Source organism: Gossypium arboreum, chromosome 2 (assembly GCF_025698485.1).
Source record: "Gossypium arboreum isolate Shixiya-1 chromosome 2, ASM2569848v2, whole genome shotgun sequence".
Taxonomy (NCBI): domain Eukaryota; kingdom Viridiplantae; phylum Streptophyta; class Magnoliopsida; order Malvales; family Malvaceae; genus Gossypium; species Gossypium arboreum.
The window spans coordinates 110,482,090-110,504,689 of NC_069071.1; the positions used below are offsets into that span (position 1 = coordinate 110,482,090).

General features: G+C 32.3%; 4 protein-coding genes across 4 annotated transcripts; 3 read left to right on the top strand and 1 right to left on the bottom strand.

Annotated features, from left to right (window-relative positions):
* Window positions 1-479: 479 nt before the first annotated feature.
* On the top strand, window positions 480-5,996 carry LOC108466431 (cytochrome P450 98A2-like). The gene is made up of 4 exons (XM_017766787.2): window positions 480-556; window positions 3,745-4,223; window positions 4,438-4,835; window positions 4,917-5,996. The coding sequence occupies exons 1-4, from the start codon at window positions 480-482 to the stop codon at window positions 5,559-5,561; spliced, it is 1,599 nt and encodes a 532-aa protein (XP_017622276.2). The 3' UTR covers window positions 5,562-5,996.
* On the bottom strand, window positions 5,650-7,491 carry LOC108466432 (uncharacterized). Its single transcript, XM_017766788.2, has 3 exons — window positions 6,986-7,491; window positions 6,721-6,868; window positions 5,650-6,380 (listed from the first exon to the last, which is right to left on the bottom strand). Exons 1-3 carry the CDS (start codon window positions 7,370-7,372, stop codon window positions 6,145-6,147), a joined length of 771 nt encoding a protein of 256 aa, XP_017622277.1. The 5' UTR covers window positions 7,373-7,491; the 3' UTR covers window positions 5,650-6,144.
* A 2,017-nt stretch (window positions 7,492-9,508) lies between these two features.
* LOC108464351 (5-formyltetrahydrofolate cyclo-ligase-like protein COG0212) lies at window positions 9,509-13,407 on the top strand. Its single transcript, XM_017764620.2, has 6 exons — window positions 9,509-9,983; window positions 10,088-10,178; window positions 10,759-10,985; window positions 11,724-11,799; window positions 12,642-12,767; window positions 13,106-13,407. Exons 1-6 carry the CDS (start codon window positions 9,546-9,548, stop codon window positions 13,261-13,263), a joined length of 1,116 nt encoding a protein of 371 aa, XP_017620109.2. The 5' UTR covers window positions 9,509-9,545; the 3' UTR covers window positions 13,264-13,407.
* A 2,843-nt stretch (window positions 13,408-16,250) lies between these two features.
* LOC108462719 (family of serine hydrolases 3-like) lies at window positions 16,251-19,935 on the top strand. Its single transcript, XM_017762634.2, has 4 exons — window positions 16,251-16,541; window positions 16,850-17,083; window positions 17,184-17,415; window positions 19,449-19,935. Exons 1-4 carry the CDS (start codon window positions 16,419-16,421, stop codon window positions 19,790-19,792), a joined length of 933 nt encoding a protein of 310 aa, XP_017618123.1. The 5' UTR covers window positions 16,251-16,418; the 3' UTR covers window positions 19,793-19,935.
* The last annotated feature ends 2,665 nt before the right edge of the window (window positions 19,936-22,600 follow it).

A 22,600-nucleotide genomic window follows, 5' to 3' on the forward strand; every position in this document is an offset into this window, starting at 1 on the left:
ACTAGGTGACAAAAAACACACCCAATAATTAGGTGATCCAATTGTAATTTATTAAAATTAAATGACTAAAACAAAAAATTATAAAGTAATGATGATTTATTGATTCAGCTCTCTAAGATGTGAGATCTTATTTATTTATTAGTAAAAATTAGCACACCCATCATCATGTTATAGGAATTAAAATTACATTTTGAAAAAATAATAATTTACATACGATAACCTTTTTAAGAAAATGGGAATAGTTTTTACTTTTTAATATATATATATATATATATAAAATCATTAATATATATTTTTCTTAGTCGATTGAGTTTTATCTTGATTGGCAAGAGTATTATTGTCAATGCAAGAAGACATGGTTTTAAGTGCGTTGAATCGTATTATCCTCCTATTTAAGAGTTGGAAAAGGATTATGGATAATTTTAAGCATTACATAAAAAAATACAGATATAATAAGAAGGAATTGTAAATAACTTACAATGATTGAAGATTCATGCATCAAACACACATTTCTCCCATTATCTATTGGGAGAGAGGCACATAGCTTGCAAGTGAGGTAAGAACTTAGATGAACAAAGAAAATTTGGTTACGTAGTTCAGATTACTTCTATGTCTATCGGATTTTATTTAGAGAGTATTCATTATACTTTAATAAATACAAGCAACGATTTAAGTTCAACAGATTCACTATGTAACGGCCTCACATATATTCTTTAATATAGATCGCTTTCCATTAAGACTTTCTCTCTAAAAGCTTAATTGTAAAGCAAGTGATTCACTTGAGTTTACTTACAAAATGCACTAGAATAAAGCTTCTTATATGAGCAAAGATAAGTGCTCTCTTGGTTGTTTTCTATCTAGTACAAGACAATTATATATAAGTAGCCACACACATAAAAAAAAATAGTTATTCTAGTAAAAACTAAGATAAAGACCGAGATCTTCAATATATTCCAAAGTCAACATGATCCAATCTCCTTAAACAAGAGAACTTTGATTACATTAAAAGACTTTGAGTAGATCTTTTGTGATTTGATTATGCACAATTGAACATTATAGATGAGCCATAGATAATTTTCAGGTGACACAAATATAAAACCCAACACGTTTCTGGATCTAAAAATTGTCAACATAAATTATATAAATTTTGACTTACTCCAATTATATATGTGAGAATAACCATCCCCTTATCCTTTCTAAATATCAGTGTTTTTAGAATTATATCGGTGATTGAACCGGTCAAGTCATTGGTTCATTGATTCGACCGATTTGATTAAAATTTTATTAAAATTTAGAAAGGAAAAAATAGTTCAACTGCTAAATTAACTAATTTTTTAATTGATTCTATTGATTCATATCGGTTCCTAATCTAATTAGTTCAAAATCATTCTCCAAACTAATATCTTAATCTATATCAACCCGACCAATCAATTTGGTCCAATTTAAACATCATTGCTTAATACTCCCTCATCCATCCCGTACAATAAAAACCATCATAAGCCTCCAATGAAGTCCACTATAAAGTTTATCATGCAGTTCATCTTCAAGTTGATAAAAAGTAGAATAAACCATAACAAATAAGCCCGTTTTTTATATTATTGGGGCCTTAGGCAAAATAATAAAATGAGATTTTAGGTTCCTTAAAAGTTGGAGAAAAATTTTCCTAGACCCAGGAGCGAAGTCAGAACAAATTTTTAAGTGGGACCGAATGAAATTTTAATTTTCTATAGTCAATATCTTTATAATTTGTATAGGATTAAATCAACTTTTTATAATTTTAAGGGGCCAAAATGCAATTATAACTTCACTAATTTAAATTTTTTAAAAAAATTTAAGGGCCTAAATAACAATTTTACATTTTAAGGGGGTCAGGGCCCTTGCTAGCCCCCCTAGCTTCACCTCTGCTTAGATCCCTTAAAAATTGATAAAAAAAAATTAAGGTTATGATCAAATCAATTTTAGAGCTAAACCTAAACCTTAATTTTTTTCCCTTTTGCTCGTAAAGATTTATAAATTCTATAACAAAATTGAATTTTAATTAATATAACGAAAAGAGAGAGAAAAGAAAAGAAAATAAGTATAATATGTAAACCATATAATATACAAATGATTAAATATACATATAAAAATAAAATCAAGTAAAAGAATTACTTTTGAAAAACCTTTTGAAGTAAGAGAAAATTAAGTAAGAGGAAAGAGCCAATAGCTGCTTATTCTTATTCTTTGATCCTTATGTTTATTAATAGATTAATACCCTAAACTAATATAAAATAAGGTTACTTTTGTCTTGATATTTTTGTAATTTTCCAATCTACACGGGAAAATAACTTTTTCACATTTTATCACGAGAAAATTTGACATATCAAATACTGGAATCAATTTCCAACCGATTAAAATCTCCAAAAATTTATTACTTTTCATCATACCGAATATTACCCAAGTCTCGAATTGAGCATTGGGTAAGAGAAATTGAAGCAAAGATTTCTTTTCCTTTTTTTTTTAAACTTTAATCTCGTTATAAATTCTTATCATATCTGTTTTTTTTTATACAATACTTAGAACTATTCATAGTCCTTTTTCAACTCTTATACAAGAGAATAATACGTTTTCACACACTCGTTCTTTCCCTTTTTAAAAAAAATTAAAAAATATTTGGGAAAAAATATATTATTCTAACTCTTAACTTTATTATAAAGATGTTAGTAATATATATTTCTTGTTGCACCAAACACATACCACTTTAGAAGCTCTACTGTGCCCCTTGGATTGTTGTTTGGAGATTTTAACTTTAATAGAAAGGAACTGCTACAACTTAACTATTATGGGTAAAAACATTTATTTGATACTTCTTAATTTCAATATTGAGAAAATTGATCTTTTAAAAAAAATCGGAGTAATTTAATTTATGATAATTTTGAAAGTAAACATCTAAGGGCAATTAATTATGAAAATTAATATCTTTTATTAATTGTACATAATTTTGATTAATATAATAACAAACTAAGCCCTCGATATTTATATATTCATCAATTTGATCCTAATCTCGAAAAAAATATAAAAATTTAAAAATTCAAAAAGAGCTCAATAATTATATATATGTGGAAAATATTTAGTGACAAAATTTAAAAATTTCATCAGCAGAGTTGGGTTGATGACAAATGTATATAGGGTATGATAATATATATTTTAAATATATATAAAAGAAATTAGATACTTGACAAATTTACAACTTTACTTGTGTAATTAAAAGTACATTATTAATATACTAAATACTCACCCATATATGTATAATGCGTAATTAATATTTCAAAGTTAATAAGGATTTAATTTCTTCGAGTTTTTTAAGAATGACGAATTTGTTAAATATTAAAATCGAAAAGGATCAGAACGATCTTTTTACCAATTATTATGTTATGTAAATACCATGGCTAAGGATTAGGAGAGCCCACCACCATCTCACCAACCATTGACTCCTGCCTCCCATTTTCTTCCAATTTCTCACCTCACCAACCACTCCAATCAATACTTGCATAACATTATCCACCGGAATCCCACTCCCTATCTTTCTGACGTGTCCTATTACCATTGGCCCTTCTCACCATCCATCTCAAATGTGCATGTTAGTGTATCATCTCTCGTCACAAAACTTTGAAAAATCAACTCACCAACTCGCTCCTCTACTATATAATGACCTCCTCCCGACCATTGTTCGATCCAAGTTAAATATAAAAATTAAAAAATTAGTCCTTTTATACTTGCCATCTCAACCATCGCCATCATCTTAGCGTACAAGCTGTACCAACGGCTAAAGTTCAAGCTCCCACCAGGTCCACGACGGTGGCCGGTGGTTGGGAACCTTTACGACATAAAACCGGTTAGGTTCCGGTGCTATGCAGAATGGGCACGGGCCTATGGTCCGATAATTTCAGTATGGTTTGGTTCAACATTGAACGTGATCGTGTCGAATACGGAGCTGGCAAGGGAAGTTTTAAAAGAGTGTGATCAACAGCTAGCTGATAGGCACAGGACTAGATCAGCAGAAAAGTTTAGCAGAGATGGAAAAGACCTTATTTGGGCTGATTACGGACCTCATTATGTTAAGGTAAGGAAAGTTTGTACGCTGGAGCTTTTCTCTCCTAAGCGGCTTGAAGCTTTGAGACCTATTAGAGAAGATGAGGTTACTGCTATGGTTGAATCCATCTTCCTGCACTGCTCCAATCCTGGTATCCTCTTCTTCTTAACCTTTCTTCATTTGTTTTTCTGAATTACAATATAACAATAATAATATCGGGAGTATAATGTATTTCTAAGAATCACCCATTTTACTTAGTTTTATGTATGAAGTTATTAGCCTTCTAAAAGCTAAAATGAGATCAATGGCTAACTCTTGTATTAACAGAATATATAATCAATATTAATCTCCTGCTATATATACAGAAAACAAGGGAAGGAGTTTGGTGGTAAGGAAATACTTGGGAGCAGTAGCATTCAACAACATAACGAGACTAGCATTTGGGAAGCGTTTTGTGAACCATGAGGACATAATGGATGAGCAAGGCCACGAATTCAAAGCCATTGTGGCTAATGGACTTAAGCTGGGTGCATCTCTAGCCATGGCTGAACACATTCCATGGCTACGTTGGATGTTTCCATTGGAAGAAGAAGCATTCGCCAAGCACGGGGCACGGAGAGATCGTCTCACCAGAGCTATAATGGAGGAACACACCGTTGCTCGCCAAAAAAGCGGTGATACCAAGCAGCATTTCGTTGATGCCTTGCTTACATTGCAAGACAAGTATGACCTTAGTGAAGATACAATTATTGGACTACTTTGGGTAAGCATGTTGAAACGTAAGCTAAGGTAAGCCTAATTATAAGTTGTTACACTAATGAATTGAATTGAATCGAATCTGCAGGACATGATCACAGCAGGCATGGATACAACAGCAATCTCAGCAGAATGGGCAATGGCCGAACTAATTAGAAACCCAAGAGTACAACAAAAGGCACAAGAGGAGCTAGATCGTGTTATAGGATCCGAAAGCGTGATGTCCGAAACTGATTTCTCGAATCTCCCTTACCTTCAAAGTGTAGCCAAGGAAGCACTAAGGTTACATCCCCCAACACCATTAATGCTACCCCACCGTGCGAATGCTAACGTCAAAATCGGTGGCTACGACATCCCGAAGGGATCAAACGTGCATGTTAACGTATGGGCAATAGCTCATGATCCGGTTGTGTGGAAAGACCCTGAATCGTTCCGACCAGAACGATTCCTTGAAGAGGACGTGGATATGAAAGGCCATGATTTTCGTTTACTTCCGTTCGGTGCGGGGAGAAGGGTATGCCCCGGTGCACAACTTGGGACCAATCTGGTAACATCCATGTTGGGTCATTTATTACACCATTTTTGTTGGACACCACCTGAGGCAATGAAGGATGAGGAAATTGACATGCTTGAAAATCCTGGTTTGGTTGCTTACATGAGGACTCCATTGCAGGCAATGGCAACTCCCAGGTTGCCTTCTCATCTTTACAAACGCATTGCTGTGAATATGTAATAAGTTTTATCTGTTTTATACTTTTATTATGTCTTTAAGTGATAAATCTTACCTGTGATTGTTCGGAAGAAGAAAGGACCAGATAAAATTTCTCATTACTATATGAACTTTAATTTCATTGACAAATTTATATAGTTTGTATATGGCATATTATCAATAAACAAATTTATATACATCCGTAATGAAAAAGCTTCGTTTTCACCAAACACATTATAAGGGTCTTTAATAATGCATAATCTTTTGGAAGGAATAGATTGGATTATTCAAGTAAAAGTACCATGAAAATCTTTATACTATGAGTTGAATTGTATTGTGTCTTCTCTTCCTAAAAAATAAGCACATTAATCCTTATACATTAGATCAAAGGGCAAATTAGTCCTTCTGTTAAGCATTCCATTCATTTCTATTGTTAATAGAAAGAATTCATCTGCTCTTTGATCTAATGTATAAGAATAAATTTACCTATTTTTTGAGTAAGTGGTGGCAAAATGCAATTTGAATTCTAATACAGAAGCCTCCATGGTACTTTTACCGATTATTCACAATATATACCATGTACAAAAGATGGATGCCTGCAATGACTTTATTCACAGAACAAAAGATGGTCCTCAGCAGCTTTCAGAATTGGAAGCCTCACTTTTGGAGATGAAGCTGAAGTATGAGCAGCAGATCCATTAGGTCTTTGAGGGCAAAATACAATATACACAATTTGATCAGAATCCATTTCTAGATAATAAAGGTGCTGGCCGGCAGCATAGGCTCCGAGGAGAAGGTATGACCTCTCCGATTGTTCCATTGTCACACATATATCATCACCACCTGATTAGCCAAATGTTATAATTAGTATATCATTGTATCAAAAGATTATCACACGTCTCAAATTTTAGTCTTTTTACTTTTCGAAATTTAAAATTTCGGATCTCATTAAACGATAACTTTAAATTCATTAAGTTCTGTTATTTTTGAAATTTAATGTGACAAACATATTACCATACCTAACACCATTTCAATTTGTTATTCTTATATATTATTCACTAAGAATTTAATTAATGGATTAATAATTACGGTTCACGTCAAGATTGAAATTTCAAATTTCTGAAAGGTATACTAACTTAAAATGACTCGGATTTAACTGCTACTACATAAATGAAAAACTCACAGGCAGCCAACTCAATTTGAGTATTGTAAATGAAGTTGAGAACAGCAGAAATGTCTTGTTCAAAGTCATAGAAAGGTCCACTGTCGAAATCCATCTTTCTAAGTTTACACAGCCCCTCACCTAACTCCATCATAGCTCCTTTATGGTTCTGCATATATATATATAACAAGTTCCCATCATAGCTCCCTCACACACTGGTAGATGTTAAAATTAAGATAAAGACATGATGATGATGATTATAATAATGTGAAATTTGGGTTACAACCTGGTTAAAAAGGTGGTGGAATCCAACAGCACATTGTAGAATACCATGAATGAGAGTTCTAGTGGGATCCTCGGCTTTGTTCCATAAGGCTTCAAGCAAGTCATGGCACTTATAGTATTCCCTTTGGTTGAAAAGGGAAACTGCCTCGTCAAAGCTATGGTTGTCATCTTCTTCTTCACTGCTGGAGTAGCGATACCAGATGGCGAAGGAGTGTGTGTTTGTAGGCCACTTGGAATGTGCATAGATTGGAAGTGGAGAAAGACAAGTGTTGGGGTTATAGGTAGAGTTAGAGTGATGGAGGAGCCAAGAAGGAGCTGAGCGTGGAGGTAGATGAGGCGAAGAAAATGGGGAGAAGTATGTCAATGGCGGTTTGAAAGCAAGAACCATCTCTCCAGGAGAAAATAGGAGACGAAAGCCCTTTCCTTTGTGGCCTTGGCCTCTTGCCTCTTTAGATTTTGTTTTGTTTGTGTGGTGGTGGGTGGTAGTCAATCTTTTATGTAATAATACAGGTCGGAATAAGACTTGGATTTGTTCCTTAATAAGGATTAGCTCAAACTAGATTTTTTTAAAAAAATAATTTCAAATATATTATATTCGGATATAAATTTAAATATATAGAATTATAGTTTATAATGATTTATTTTAATTAAAGTTATTCAAAAATATTGTTTCTAATTATGATTGTGATTTAGGTTGAGTCATCCGTCTAGATTTGATTCGTTCAAAAAACAGAAAGCTTTGAGCAAAAATATAGACTCGAAAAATGAGTTTGGATAAAAAATAAGGTCGTTTTCTTAATAAAACGAGCCTTGGGTAAGATCTTTTTGGGACTAGACCTGACCCAGCCCGACCCAAATCTAACTAAAAGAAATTTTCCTACTACTATTTTGCTACCATTTTGTTGCTATTGTGTGGATATTGTATAATTCCTATTTTATTATTAATTTTGTTACTATTTTAGAGACATTTACTTGTTAAGTTCCAACTATATTAGTGTTACTTAAATATAAAAGTTTTTTAATGTATTTTCAATTTGTTTAGAAATATTCATTTTAATATTTTTAATGTATTTGATGTATTATTTTTAAAATTTTTTATAAAAATAATATAAAAATTTTAATACTAACGGTAGGGTTAGACTCGAGTTTAACATTTTTTATTTAAGCCGAGTTTGAGCAACTAAAATTTTGTATCAGTCTAGTCCGACCCAACCCATGATCAAGTCTACTATGATTATACTTATTATTATACTTGTAACTTTAAATATCTATACCATCTATATTAAATTATTAAAATACCTTTATTTTAACAAAGTAATAAATATTAATTTAAAGTATTTCTATCTTTTATACAAAATCTAGAAAAAAGAAATTTATGCTTACAATGATATTTGAATCCAAAATACTAAATATATGCTCTCTCAACTCTGTCCTTTCAACTAAAGTAACATTTCTTATATGTCATTTATAATCGCACCCATATATTTTAAATACGTAATTTTGATACGTATATTCATGTGATAAAATTTCTACTCATCTATAATTTCTCTTTCAAATTTTGCTTAAACCGAGTTTCACATAAATATATTTTTAAAATATTTAAATTTTTTATGTATAAATTTCTTTAAAAATATCTTTATAAAAATATCTACTTAAATATCTTTATAAAATATCTTTATAAGAAAAGGTTAAAATATGTTTCAAGTTTCTATATTCTTTGCATATTTGAAGTTTAGTCCTTCTACTTTTATTTCTAGAAATTTAGTCTCCTTACTTTTCATATTTTAAAATTCAAGTCCAATTGATAACTTCACTAAATTTTTTACTAAATTTGTTGATGTGACATTTTATAATTAAAAATTCACTTGGTAAACTATGTAACATGACATTGTAATGAACTTAAATTAACAAAAAAAAAAAAGAAGATTTTGACGGTATTAACAATTAGACCTGAATTTTTAAATTTGAAAAGTTGAGGGACTAAATTCCTTAAAATAGAAAAGTAGAGAGACTGAATTCTAAATGTATGGATATTTTTGGGGCATATTTTAACCTACAAAATAATAATAAATACATCCTCGTATTGCTTCCAGTTGCCGATGGGATATTTTGGTATTTGAACTTGACTTCAAGGTTTAAATTGGTACTTTAAAGGTTTTTTTAGTTCAATTAGATACTTAAGTTTGGTTTTATAATTCAAATCGGTTCAAATAACTAAGCACCAAATTGAATCAGAAAGCTAAGTTCAAGTATCAACTTAAACCAAGAAGTCAAGTTCAAGTATTAAAGTAGATCAATATAAACGTTAGGTATTAAATTAAACGTTGAATCCATGTTTAAGTACATAATTGGAAAAAAAAAACTTTAAGTACCAATTTGAACCCTGAAACCAAGTTCAGGTACGAAAATATATATTTACCCTATAAATTATTTTGAATGCAACAAAATTTATTTCATTTAAATTAATTAATTTTAAATATTAACTTCTTAGGATGTTGATTAATCAGATCGAATCTGAGCCGTTCAATCCTACCTTCATCACTTCAAGTAAAAAATTACACATGCATGCACCTGAATTGCTTCATTATTACCCGAAATTCCATTCCATGGACTCGTATATGATCCGATTATCAAGTCCATTTACCTACAATCACAAATGCTACCTTTTTGCCAATCAAAAACTTAGCCGTCATTTCACGTCATTCAATTTCAGGCTCCAAAGCAGGAAAAATTCTAATTCTGATGCTAAGGAGTTCGACGAATCAGCATTTGAAGCTGAGAGGTTGAGACTGGACGCAAAGGCTCGAGAATCAATGGCCCAGATTTCCAAAACAATGACGGAAACGACTGCAGAAGCCGAAGCTGATCCCAAAGCTTGGAAATGGGTCATTCGTAAAAGGATTTGGGATTTAATGGAGGCGCAGAATATTGCACAGAACCCAAGACCCGTTCATCATCGGATCCCAAACTTCGTCGGCGCCTCATCTGCTGCCAAAAAAGTATAAAAGTCATTAACCTTTTAATCTATTGAGTTTTCTGGGTTTCGAGAAGAAAAAAAAGGAAAGAAAGAAGAAAACCCTTTATTTTTGTTGTTGTTGCGCAGTTGAGTGAGCTGGAAGCATTTGTGATGGCTAACTGTGTGAAGGTAAACCCGGATTCGCCACAAAAGCAAGTCAGGTTTCTCACTCTTTCTGGTTAGTTTTATTCAATTAATCAGTTTGGTTTATGATGCCTATACCGATTGTATGAATGCGTTCCCTTCAAATTTTTTAAAGACTTTCATTTTGATCAGGCTGTCTTTCCATGTAATTCTGAATTCTAATATGCCTCATTTTGTTATTATCCTGCAAATTCTGTAGCTTTAAGAATGTGCTTTTGATATTTGTAAATATAAATCATATTTTTTTTGTCTTCAGTTGATCTATGAAATGCTTCTAACAGTTGCAGTAACGGGAACTGTTATTGAACCCCGGTATTTGGCCCATTGGCCAAGGGGATTCACCCATACCCCCGTTGTGAGATCGAGCCACAAGAATTGCGTGTTAGTGGTGTGTGTGGTAGTGATTTTGCCTAACTGGTGTGGTGATGTTTTTCATTGATTTGCTAGGTAACTGTTGAGGATATCATACAAGAGAGTTTTATTTGGGTGTATATTCTTGGATTTTAATAATTTGAAATCAATCCTTGTTCTCTTAATGACGTTTATAACACATCTGTTCTGGTACCGGAGTAGCTATACTTTTGGTGTAATATATGAACTCTTTATATGTACAGATGGCAAGAAGTTGCTTACTCCGCAACCTCGCTTGAGAACCGGTTTCTTTTCAATACTTGAGTCCTCTATGTTGACTCCTAGTACCATCAACGAGGCATGCACTTCTGTAGGGGTTGCAAAGTATGGAAGGCCAATTGGATTGGATGAAAAGATCAAGGTTGATGTAATTGTCATTGGTTCAGTTGCTGTAGATCCAACGACTGGGGCTCGACTCGGCAAGGGAGAGGTAAGGATTCATTCTATCTTGCTGCATTACTTTTTGGTCATCCTGTAATTCTATGGTTGATGATGGTGGAAAATCAGGTCTAGAACATATAATTTTGTCTTCAACCTCATTGAAGAGTACAAATTACTAATTTCAGCCCATATTGTCCTCTTGTTATCTCATCTGATAGTCAGTAATCAGTGGATAAATGAACCATTCCGATCAGTTTTAACTTTTGAGCACTAATGACTTGCAGAAACTGACATGTGTTGCTTATTTTCTTGGCTGCTTATAATGCAATTTATTTATCCACAAGTTGAACACATTGACCAACATTTTCCTGTTATCTTGTTTTTCGACATTTCATTGGCACGGTACCATTGTATGACCGAAAACTTATCTCCATTAACTTACTAAGAGGACTTCTTTAGTGTATTTCTGTACAAACTGCTATAACTAATTGAACTCTACAATTTACTAACTAAGAAACTCAGAAGATCAAAGGAACCTTTCTCCGTGTGTGTGTGTGCCTGTGTGTTGGAAATTCGGTCTAATCTTTTAGTGTATAAATAGGTGGAAACATTTTCAGTCTAGAATTGATATTTCTGGTTTTGTTGTGTGGTATACTGAGTTTGAGATGTTTGATTTTCAGAAGCCATATGATTTTTTGTTGTATGGTGTACTGAGTTTGAGATGTTTGATTTTCAGAAGCCATATGATTTTTTCTTATTTTAAGAGAAATTTGGGACTTGGCGACAGGGATTTGCTGAACTCGAATATGGCATGCTGCGGTATATGGGTGCCATTGATGATTCAACTCTGGTGGTTACCTCAGGTACGACAGTCACCTATCTTTCACTAAAGATGAAATTTTAACAAAGATACCTTTCCATTTAAACTGGCTATGGTTTATACAAAAATGTAAAAAGTTGAACTTGCAACAGCAAGTCAGGAGTCTATTGCAAATGTTTTAGACCACACCTCAAATATCTCTATTTTTGTCGTGGGTCTTTACATTCTCAAACCACATAATAATAATTTGAACGTTTAGAAATATTTTCTACCCTTTGGCACTCAAAATTTATTGAAAGTTTTAGTACATAAGTTAGCAATAAACTAATTTCAATTGGTAATATTTTGCCACTGTTATGAGTTACTTTAGCAAAGAGAAGGAGAAGTTTTCACTTATTTTGAAGAGGCCATATTGTTTATAAGAATTTTACTCGACCTTCCGATTTCAAGTTTAAATTTATACTAATTATTCTTTATTTTATGTCTAACTATATTAACATGTGTGTATTAAATAAGCTTTTTCCTCGTGTTGTTACACTAGTATCCAAACGAAGCATAAGTGTTTAGCGTTTTTCTGACTTTTGCTTCTATCACTTCACCATAAATTATTATAGACTAACTTTTAGATTATGGGATTTTCTAGACACACTGAATGGTGACGATATCTGTTATAATTTGTGAAATGTAGCTTTGGTTAGTATAAAGTAGTAAAGCTCCTTGTCATGGGGATTTTGTCCAACTGCTACAGCAGAAAAATGAAGAATGCAGTGTGGTTATCAGCCATAATTCCTCTGTTCTTGAAACTGTTTTCATCATTAATATATTTGTTAGATGTTGTCTAACAATTTTCCGACCTCATTTATTGGATTCTGTCTTTTGTTACAGTGCATGACTGTCAGATCGTAGATGATATTCCAGTTGAGAAACTGTTGGTCCATGATGTCCCTGTTGACATCATTTGTACTCCTACTCAAGTTATTTTCACCAACAGAACAATCCCAAAGCCTCAAGGTTGGTGAAAACTCTCTTGTTTTAATTTTTTATTTCAGGTCTTTACGACCCCCATTATTTATTTCCCGGGGGATAAATTTAACATCCTCTAGCTTACATTTTTGGCCTGAAAGTCATTGGTTACTGCAAGTACAAAAATGGAACGGTCCTCTATGGTTGGATATTCACTTATGATAAATACATCTTATATTCCATTACTACATTAATCAATGTAATTTTGCTTCTTCTACTGCTTTGCCAACTTGAATTTAAGAAGAATACCTTTCTTGATGCACAAGTCATCCATGACCATCAGTCATAGGAATAGGATTAGGATGTAACCATTCTTCTCTTTGCAGGCATTTACTGGGATAAATTGTCTCCGGAAAAGCTGGGGCAAATTCGGATACTAAGAGAGCTCAAAAGCAGAATCGAACAGGAGACTGGGCAGAAGCTCCCCTGTGGTCCATCTGAGAAATTACCCCCGAATGCTCAAAGAAGGCGCCGGCGTTCTTAAATACCGAAGATGGTAAATGAAGAATAACAAAAAGTTACCGAGATTGGCTTCTTGAATCTTCTTTTTTCTTTTTGGAAAATAGAAAATTTTTGTTGTCTAGACTTTGAATGACTCAATACAATGAATGTTGTTATTAGCACATAAGTCAAATACTGTTTTCTGTTGCATATGGAAATCAGCATTAAGAGTGTATATGGTGGTAAATATTCTTATCAATCTCCGCGAGCAACCCGGTTGTCAATTGATAAGAAAACTAGAAACTCGACTGAATGATCCAGTAGTAGATGGCCGTGCATAAACTGGCAACTGCTACTCTTAACGGCTGAGTTGGAGAGAGGTTGTAGTCAAGACCAAACAATGACTCCATAAACACGTGCATGAAATGTATCTAAGATATATCAGGTTGCAACGCCATAGTATACGCCGTTGGCAAATGTACTGCTGGATCATGTGCCAAACTTGCATCCAACCCAAACCACGTACGAGGATCATCAAGCCCTCTTATCTGTGTCCCAAGCGTTGGTGGTTACTCCATCTGTGGTTGCACCGGATTACTAGAACCCCCCTCAAACTGACCTGGAAATCTGGAGTCTGACATCTTCGGGTGGTAATTGCTCACCTATGATTGTTGACTCCAATGTTGGGTCTGCTAAGGTTGGGCGAATGACATCGAATAATCGTCTACATTAAGTGCATTTGTTGACTGTTGGGGCTGCGAAGCTGAAGATGGCCGCACAACCCGCCTTAGATGACCATGCCCCGACCGGAATGGGATAACTGCTTCATTCAATAAAAACGGTTTTCCGTTTTCAGTGAACTGGTTCATATATTCAACTGAGGCTTTGAAGTTGCCTTGGCTATCAAACCCATTCACCACCAACAAATTCCAATTATCCCAACTTTGAATCCAGTCCTGATGGAACCATCTTCAGTCAACCCCCCTCTATTTCGCTTGTTGAATTTATGCATATTTTCCATTTTCATTGGATCCAATGAGCTATGGCATTTTGAACGTTTAGATTCAACGCCTCCTCCCGTAATACTTTAAGAAATTCATCCAGTCATGTATATAAGATGAACTTTCCATACAATTTTACGGGCGAAGGAATAGCTCCAAGCAAACATCCACAAACATCGTTTATGGCCATGTGCGTGTCCTCAGAAATTACAAACCCATACACCAAGGAGGAGTGTGAGGCGTTGTAGCATGAAGTCGACATTGTCACGGGTTTATGGGTTTCAAGTCGACATTGTTAAATATGCTAGAATTCTATTATTGTTTTTTCATCTACATCGTGGATACAGTAAATTCTAATATTATAAAACTAAAATTAGTTCTAATACACAAATGTGAGTAGAGAGAGAAATTAGGTTTAATACTCAATAACAAAACCACTAACATTTAACCATCTAATTAAATAACCTAATGTATTAAATTATTAAAGAAAACGAATTTTGTAGAATGCGTTTTTAGACACATCAGCAGAAAGCGGAATGTTTCTTGCAAGATGCATTTTCTGTTTCTCTCTCTAAAATCGGCTTATTCCCTAAATATCAGAAAAAATAGCCTATTTTCCCATTATCTTCCAAAATTTGCATATATTGTTAATGTACTTAGGGTTAGAGGGTTTTTCTTTTCTTTTGCCTCTTGTTTGGAAGTGGGGGAATTGGGGTAGGGATGTGAGGTGGGGAAGGGGGGTTTAGGGGTTATATAGGTGGTGTATGAGAGTGGGATTTAATGGGATGAGTGGGGGTTCGTATTGCATAACCGTTATTATCGTCATTGTTGACTGATGGCTGAGTATTAGGTTCCCAAATTGTCAGGTCAGTGTACGGTTTGGGTTTTTAATGTGCTAATTTTTTTATTCACGGTCAGAATACGATAATTGATCTTGTTTTCATCCCAAATCGATATTTGAACTGAAGATTTAAAATCTTAAATAGAATCTATATTATTTCGGTAAAAAATTATATATTATTTAAATAAATAATTATATTATTTGGGTTTAAAAACAGTAGAATTTCATTTATTCACCTTTGTGACAAGCAAAAAAGACACCTACATCTAATGCTCAATTTAAGATAAACAAGAAAACTTCAACCTGTAACACTAGCTTCTGCGAGCACAACTCTTCCATGCGAAGTACACTTGTACAAAATCCAATTGAAACAATTCAATCTTATAATGTTTCCATCAATGAATATATGCCAAACTAGGAAGCACGGCCACCGCGGTATTCCCCTCATTTCGGTGTTGGACACTCTTCTAACTAGTGTATAGCTAGGGATTGGTAGGGCCTTGAATCCCCTAAAATTAATTTTTTTTTCATTTAAATTCTTTAAAATTTTAAATTAATAAAGATAAAATTGTACTTTGTCTCCCTAAAAATGATAAAATTTTAATTTAATTTTTTAAAAATTATAAAAATATAAATTATTAAAATAATAAAATTACATTTTTATTATCGTAAAAATTACAATATAATTTTGGCTCCTCCCTACAAAATTTTCGGCTTCTCCCCCAATCTCTGACAGACCTTAAGTATCTATGGGACACGCCAAAAAAAATTTAAAAAGAAAGGGGACACGATCTCGACATGATCAAGATATGGATGACGAAAAATGAACATTGACAGTGGCTGGAGATAACTGAAGAACAAGCAAAGAAGATGAAAAAGGGTATGAGTTCCAGAAAAGAAAAGAAGAATGTCCAGCGTAAATTTACTACCTAAAAAAAATCATAAAATTACACATGAATTTTGATTCAATATCTAATATAAGGATTGAATTTCGATTTGGTGTATACATATGAAATATTAGTTTTAATTCAATTATACATATTTTAAAAATAAATCGAATTATTTTTATATTAAAAAATAAAATTAATTGCGTATGCAATAATCAAACCTTATGTCACATCAATAAATACATTTTCGAGCTATGAAAATTAAGTTGAAAAGGGAAAAAAGCCTTTTGCTAGCTACCAGCTTGATGAAGAGAAGGTGCATAAGAGACTTTATAGTAAATCACATGCAGCACCAACCAAGGCAGTGCAAGCTGTACCTAACCAGGGAAAGGTGGTAGGTGGCCATAGTTAAGGAGCAATTACTAGTACCATAAAATGAAAGACCAATTTAGACATTGAAGAAAGAAAAATGGAAGGCCAAAACCAAAATATGAAGATACTATGCCTTCATGGGTTTAGAACCAGTGGGAAGTTCCTGCAGAAGCAAATCAGCAAATGGGATCCTTCTCTTTTTCTTCATCACTTTCAAATGGTATGTATGTATGTATGTATGATAATTGAATCATGTAAGATAATGTTTGAATTCATATTATGCCTATATATTAATGTTCAAAATTATTAATAAGAGTTGCGAATGAAATCTTGACATTGTTTGCAAAGTTACTTTGAGTTTTTAAGTTTTTGAATATCCAAATTTACATCTCATCATATGCAATTACCATTATAGGTTTTAGTGCATAATTAATTTGTGCTTTGTCTTGATTTGATTCTAATTTGTAATTGTTCGAATATATATATATATATATATATATATATTTGTTTTGTATTTTGTAAATTCAGGATTTTCCTGACGGGTTATTTAGTGCCGGAGGAAAGTCAGACATAGAAGGCATATTCCCTCCTCCATACTTTGAATGGTTCCAATTCAACAAGGAATTCACAGAGTACACAAACCTTGAGGAATGCATCTCTCACTTGTGTCAATACATCACCCACAATGGCCCTTTTCATGGATTGCTCGGCTTTTCCCAAGGTGCAACTCTTGGTGCTCTTCTATTGGGCTACAAGGCTCAGGTAATATAAGTTTTTAGTTCCAGAAACATGGATCAAAAGCCAAAACTAAGCCTACTCTAAGCCTTTTAAATGATGATGATGATCTCTGTGGCAAAAACAGGGGAAGGTGTTAAAGGAGCATCCACCTTTCAAAATGTTTGTATCAATATCAGGATCAAAATTCAGAGAGCCAAGCATATGCGAGGTGGCTTACAAAGACAAAATCAATGTGAAATCAGTTCACTTCATCGGAGCTAAGGATTGGTTAAAGTTGCCTTCAGAGGATTTGGCTACTGCTTTCCATGATCCTCTTATCATCAGGCACCCCCAAGGTCATACTGTCCCACGTTTGGGTAGGTACCTTAATGCCGCTTCTGTTTTGCCTTTTCATACGCTGTGTTGGATTCCTATTTCTAAAGGGTTTTTTTTTTTATAAAATAATACTAAAAAATTAATCATATATAAAAATGAGGCCGGAACTGATTAAGTACGAAAATGAGGTGTTTGTTATAGTATTTCTTGGTGCCACCGGTGTATCAGAAGGCACCACCCACTTTTGCCCAATCATGCAGCAATCAAAACATTTTTTTAAAAATTAGTTTTTTTGTGTCGGTACTGGTATATATTTTTAAAAATATTCATATTTTCATGGGTATACACGTTGAAAAAATAAAAAGAAAAATATTATTTTTGATACCGCTTGACACATCGATGACATTGCTCAAAATTTAAAAAAGAAATTCCTGACAGTCAGGCAGCACCAGCCTGACGCTTGTTGCCGATGTGACCAATCGGCCATGCCTTGGTTGTACCAAGGCACATTTTCTTTTTTTTTAGGCGACACCAATAAAAAATATTTTTTTTTGTTTTTTCAATGTGTATAGCCATGAAAATACGAGTGTTTTTAAATATACATATCGGTACCGCTTAACATAGTGGCGACACAAAAAAGAATTGTTTTCTTTTAAAAACGTCATGATAGTTGCATGATTGGGCAAAAAGTGGGATGGTGCCACTTGACACACCGATTGCACCAAGAAACACCGTAGCTAACATCCCATTTTCGTATTTAATTAATTTTTTAGTATTTTTTATTAAAAAAACCCATTTCTAAACTCATCCATATTTAACTTGATTTTTTAATTTTCATTGTCAATAGAATTTTAGCTTGCTCATGGGTCGGGTCATCTATCCAGGACAATTTGAAAAATAGGAGTGTTTAGACAAAATATGATGCTCAAAAAATGGGTTTGGGTAAAATTTAAGGCCCAATTTCTATATAAGTCAGGCCTTGAGCAAGGTCTTTTGTTCGAGTCCGGTCTGGCTTGAATATACTATGTTATAAAAATAATTATCTTAATTATAATATTACTAACCTAATAACAATTAAACCTATTAAACCTAAAAAAAAACCACTTACCCAACTAAATAATCCAACTCAAAATATAAAAATTTAAAATTATTCTTAATACAATAAAATATTTATTATATTTATTTGTGTTTTAATATAATAAAACATCTATTATATGTATAGTAGTATTTTTAATATAAATATTTTTAATGTATTAGAAAACTTTTATTTTAACGTCTTTTTAGTTCATTTAGTTTATTGCATTATTAAAAAATATTTTTAAATAAAATTAATCTAAAAATATTTGATATTTTTTTAATTTGATACCTAAACTGACACTTTTCTTAAGTTGGTACTTAATATTTTTGGGGTCTAATTTGATACCTAAACTTGACTTTTTTTCTAATTTGGTACTTGAACTGGTCAAACGTTTTACAAATTACTCCAATATACTAGCAATGTTATTTTCATGAGATAATAAAATAATCAATGTATAACCAACATGTGACAGATAATGTGGTATTTCTTTTGTATTTTATATGTTTAACTACTTTTAGTTTTTTATTTATTTTTATTAATTAAAAATTAATTTCTTTTAATTCTAGTTTTAAACCTCTTTTTTTCTTATTTAATGTTAATTCGTTAATCATAACTCAATACTTATCTTTTTAATTTGAATTTCCTCTAGTACTGGCAATATTTTTGTAGCATAACTAAAAAAAGGTTAACACCATTATTGTTTTGTATAATTTATATAACATTTAATAAATTTAGGTACCAAATTTGACCTAAAAAAAGCTTAGGTACCAAATTAGAAAAAAAAAATAGCAAGTTCAAGTATCAAATTGGACCCAACAAAGTTTAGGTACCAAATTAGGAAAAAAAATACCAAGTTCAATTATCAAATTAGACCCAAAAAAGTTTAGGCACCAAATTAGGAAAAATGTCAAGTTTAGATACCAAATTAAAAAAAAAATGTCAAGTTCATTTACCAAATATTATATTAAACCTTATTTGATTCATCTCTTCCCACAGATGAGGAATCCACAGAGCAATTGCGCAAATGGATAGCAAATATTGTCTTTGATAACAAAGATAGCATTAGCAAAGGGGAAGAACATGATGAACAAGAAACAAGGAAGGTCGACACACCAAATGAGATGCAAAATAACATCATTGACGACGACAACAACAACCAAATTAATGCCTTGGAAAGTGCAACAACTGAAGAGGAAATACCAAAAGAAATGCAAAATAAGATCATCATCAACAACAACCACCAAATAAATGCCTCGGAATTTGCAGGGAAGGAACATAAAGAGGTGATTCAAGATAAGAGCATCAACACTCAAATTGATGCCTCCCAAGATGCATTGTAAGCACTTGGGATTGCTTTTTTCTTATGGAGGATAAGGTTAGGATGTCGAAATTAATAGTTTAATTTTTTTTTATGTTTACTTTATTATTTATGTTTGTTTGAATTGGAACGACCTATTTTTCATTAATTAATAAATTTTTGAAATGAGTCGACCCATTTTTCATTTTCCATTTAGATAATTGTTTTTATTTGATTTTTTTATATCTATCAACTATTATTATAGCCTCATTTTGTGCATCAATTTTCCTAATTTTTATTTAATATAAATTATATTTAATTAATTAGTCTAAGAATTTATATTTTCGGGGAAAAATAATGCGAAAAGAGTACTGTATCTGTAGAAGGGTAAATTACAAAGTTAGTTAATCAATTTTCTTAAGTTTTTATTTTGGTCACTGAAAAGAAAAAATTCTCAAATATAGAATTGCCATTAGAGAGTTTTCCTTGTTTTATTCACCCAACGTTAGTACGTTTTTATTTTGGTCATTCATTTTTCTTTTTAAAATTAATTTTACTTTCAAGTAAAAGAAAAAGGGAAAACCATTTTTTTCCCTTTTTTAAAATGAATCTTAGTTTTCTTTTCCAATAAAAAATGAAAATATCTCGGTTTTTATAGAGAATTACAATTGCTTTATGAATAACTCAATTCCTTGTAAAAATTGAAAATTTTCCCTTCATTTGAAAAAATAATAATTCTAAAAAAAAGAGCAACCAAAATGAAAAATTTTGGTGACTAAAATGAGTGTATATTGCCGTTAGCCATATTAATGGTGAATGACCAAAACGAAACATTGCTAAAGTTGGGTAAAAAAAAAAACCATCTAAAGATAGTGCTAAATTTTATTTCGGTAACCAAACTAAAAATTTACTAAAATCGTGTGACTAACTATGTAGTTTATCCTATACATAAATATTTACTCATATCAAAACATCTTTACCTTATAACCATCCTGTTATAGGCCAATTTTGGGCCGTTTTTAAAATGACTCGGGCCCAAATACATTACATAAACTCAAATACCTTACAACCTAAACCCACAAACCCAAACAATAACCCTTACCCAAAACCCATTACAAAACCCAAATACCCCAAGCCCAATACTACCCTAAAATCTAACCCAACAGAAGCCCAAACCCATCAACTAACAGCCCAAAACCCACCAAACCCTAGTCCCTTAAGTTCAATCGAACCTACCCCCACTTGCGCCACCAACCCTGCAGCACCTGCCACCTGCCCTCTGCACCCCATGCCTCTGTCACCTCCATCGTGCCCATCCCCTGTAAAGAGACAAGACAGAAACAATAGGAAATTAGATGAGAAAGGGTATAAAACCCGAATCAAAAGTTGTAAAATGGGGGGGATGAATTTTTGATAAATGAAAACAACAGATTCGGCCATCTCACACAATAAATTCCAGTGATATCAAAACATAGATAATACCAAATCGGAAGACAGAAATAACAAAAATCGAAAGCTAAAATCTAAGGTGATTTCTTTTTTTCCTCTTATTTTAGTTTCGTTTTAAATCTATTTTCTCTCCTATCTATACTAAAAAAACATATAAAAGAAAATATAATAAAAATACCAAAAAAATTAAAATTTTTACCTTTCCGACAACCATGTACTGTGGCCGGTGCCGGCGACGGATAGCGGCCGACGATCGGTCGGTGACCGGCCCCCTGGCCGGGAATCCCCTCCCCCTCCCTTCTCTCTTCTTTCTCTCTTTTTTTTTCTTTCTCCCATTCCAAATGATTTTTTTTCAAAATTTTTTATCTTTTATAGGGGACCAAAACGGTGCGTTTTGGTCCCCCCCTTTAAACAAAAAACGACGTCATTTTGACCCGGGTTGGGTCGACCCGACCCGCTCCAAGCCAGGATCCGAGTGTTTTTGAGCGGAAGGGCAATTTTCGCATTTGGCCCTTCCACTTTTCTGGGATTTTACAATCAAGTTTTTCGTTATTTTTAATTTGGCCCTAGAATTTTTCATTGTTTTCAATTTAGTCCCCGTGCATACGCTGCGTTTTAATAACAGGGAAATATTGCCGTTTTGGTCCCTTCACTTTTCTCGCGTGTTCTAATAAGTCCTTTCCTCTTTTCTTTCTTTTAAAATTCGCCCAAAACTTTGACTCTAATTCGATTTTCGTCCCTTTTCATTTTATTTATTTATTTATTTTATTTTCGTTTCTTTTAATATTGTTATTATTATTCCTAATATTATTAATACTATTATTTCTACTATTATTGTTATTATTAATATCCTAGTTACTAACAAATAATTATTTTTAATATATTATTATTAGTTATTACTATTTTAGTATTATTATTATATGTAATATTAGTATAGGTTTTATTATATATGTACGTATATATATAGTATTATCTTAATTACTTTATTTTAATATTATTATTATATTCTATGTTTTTTTATATTACATCATCATTTTTAGTATTACTGTTATATAATATTAGTGTATATTTTATTATACGTATACATATATATTTGTACATAGTATCACTTTCTACTTTATTTTAATATTTTTATATTATGTCTATGTATGTGAATTTAATATACTTATGTATCATATTACATATATCTTTTATATACGTTACATCCGCTTTTAATACCATACTTTTATATATATTATTATGAGCACGCATTAATACTATTAGTTATGTATCTTTATACTATTATAATATATTCCTAACACCATTATTATATATATTTATATATATACTTTATGCAACATATTAATAGTTGTTCTTTTATTATTATTATTATTATCTTCTTTGAAATATATGTATATTATAT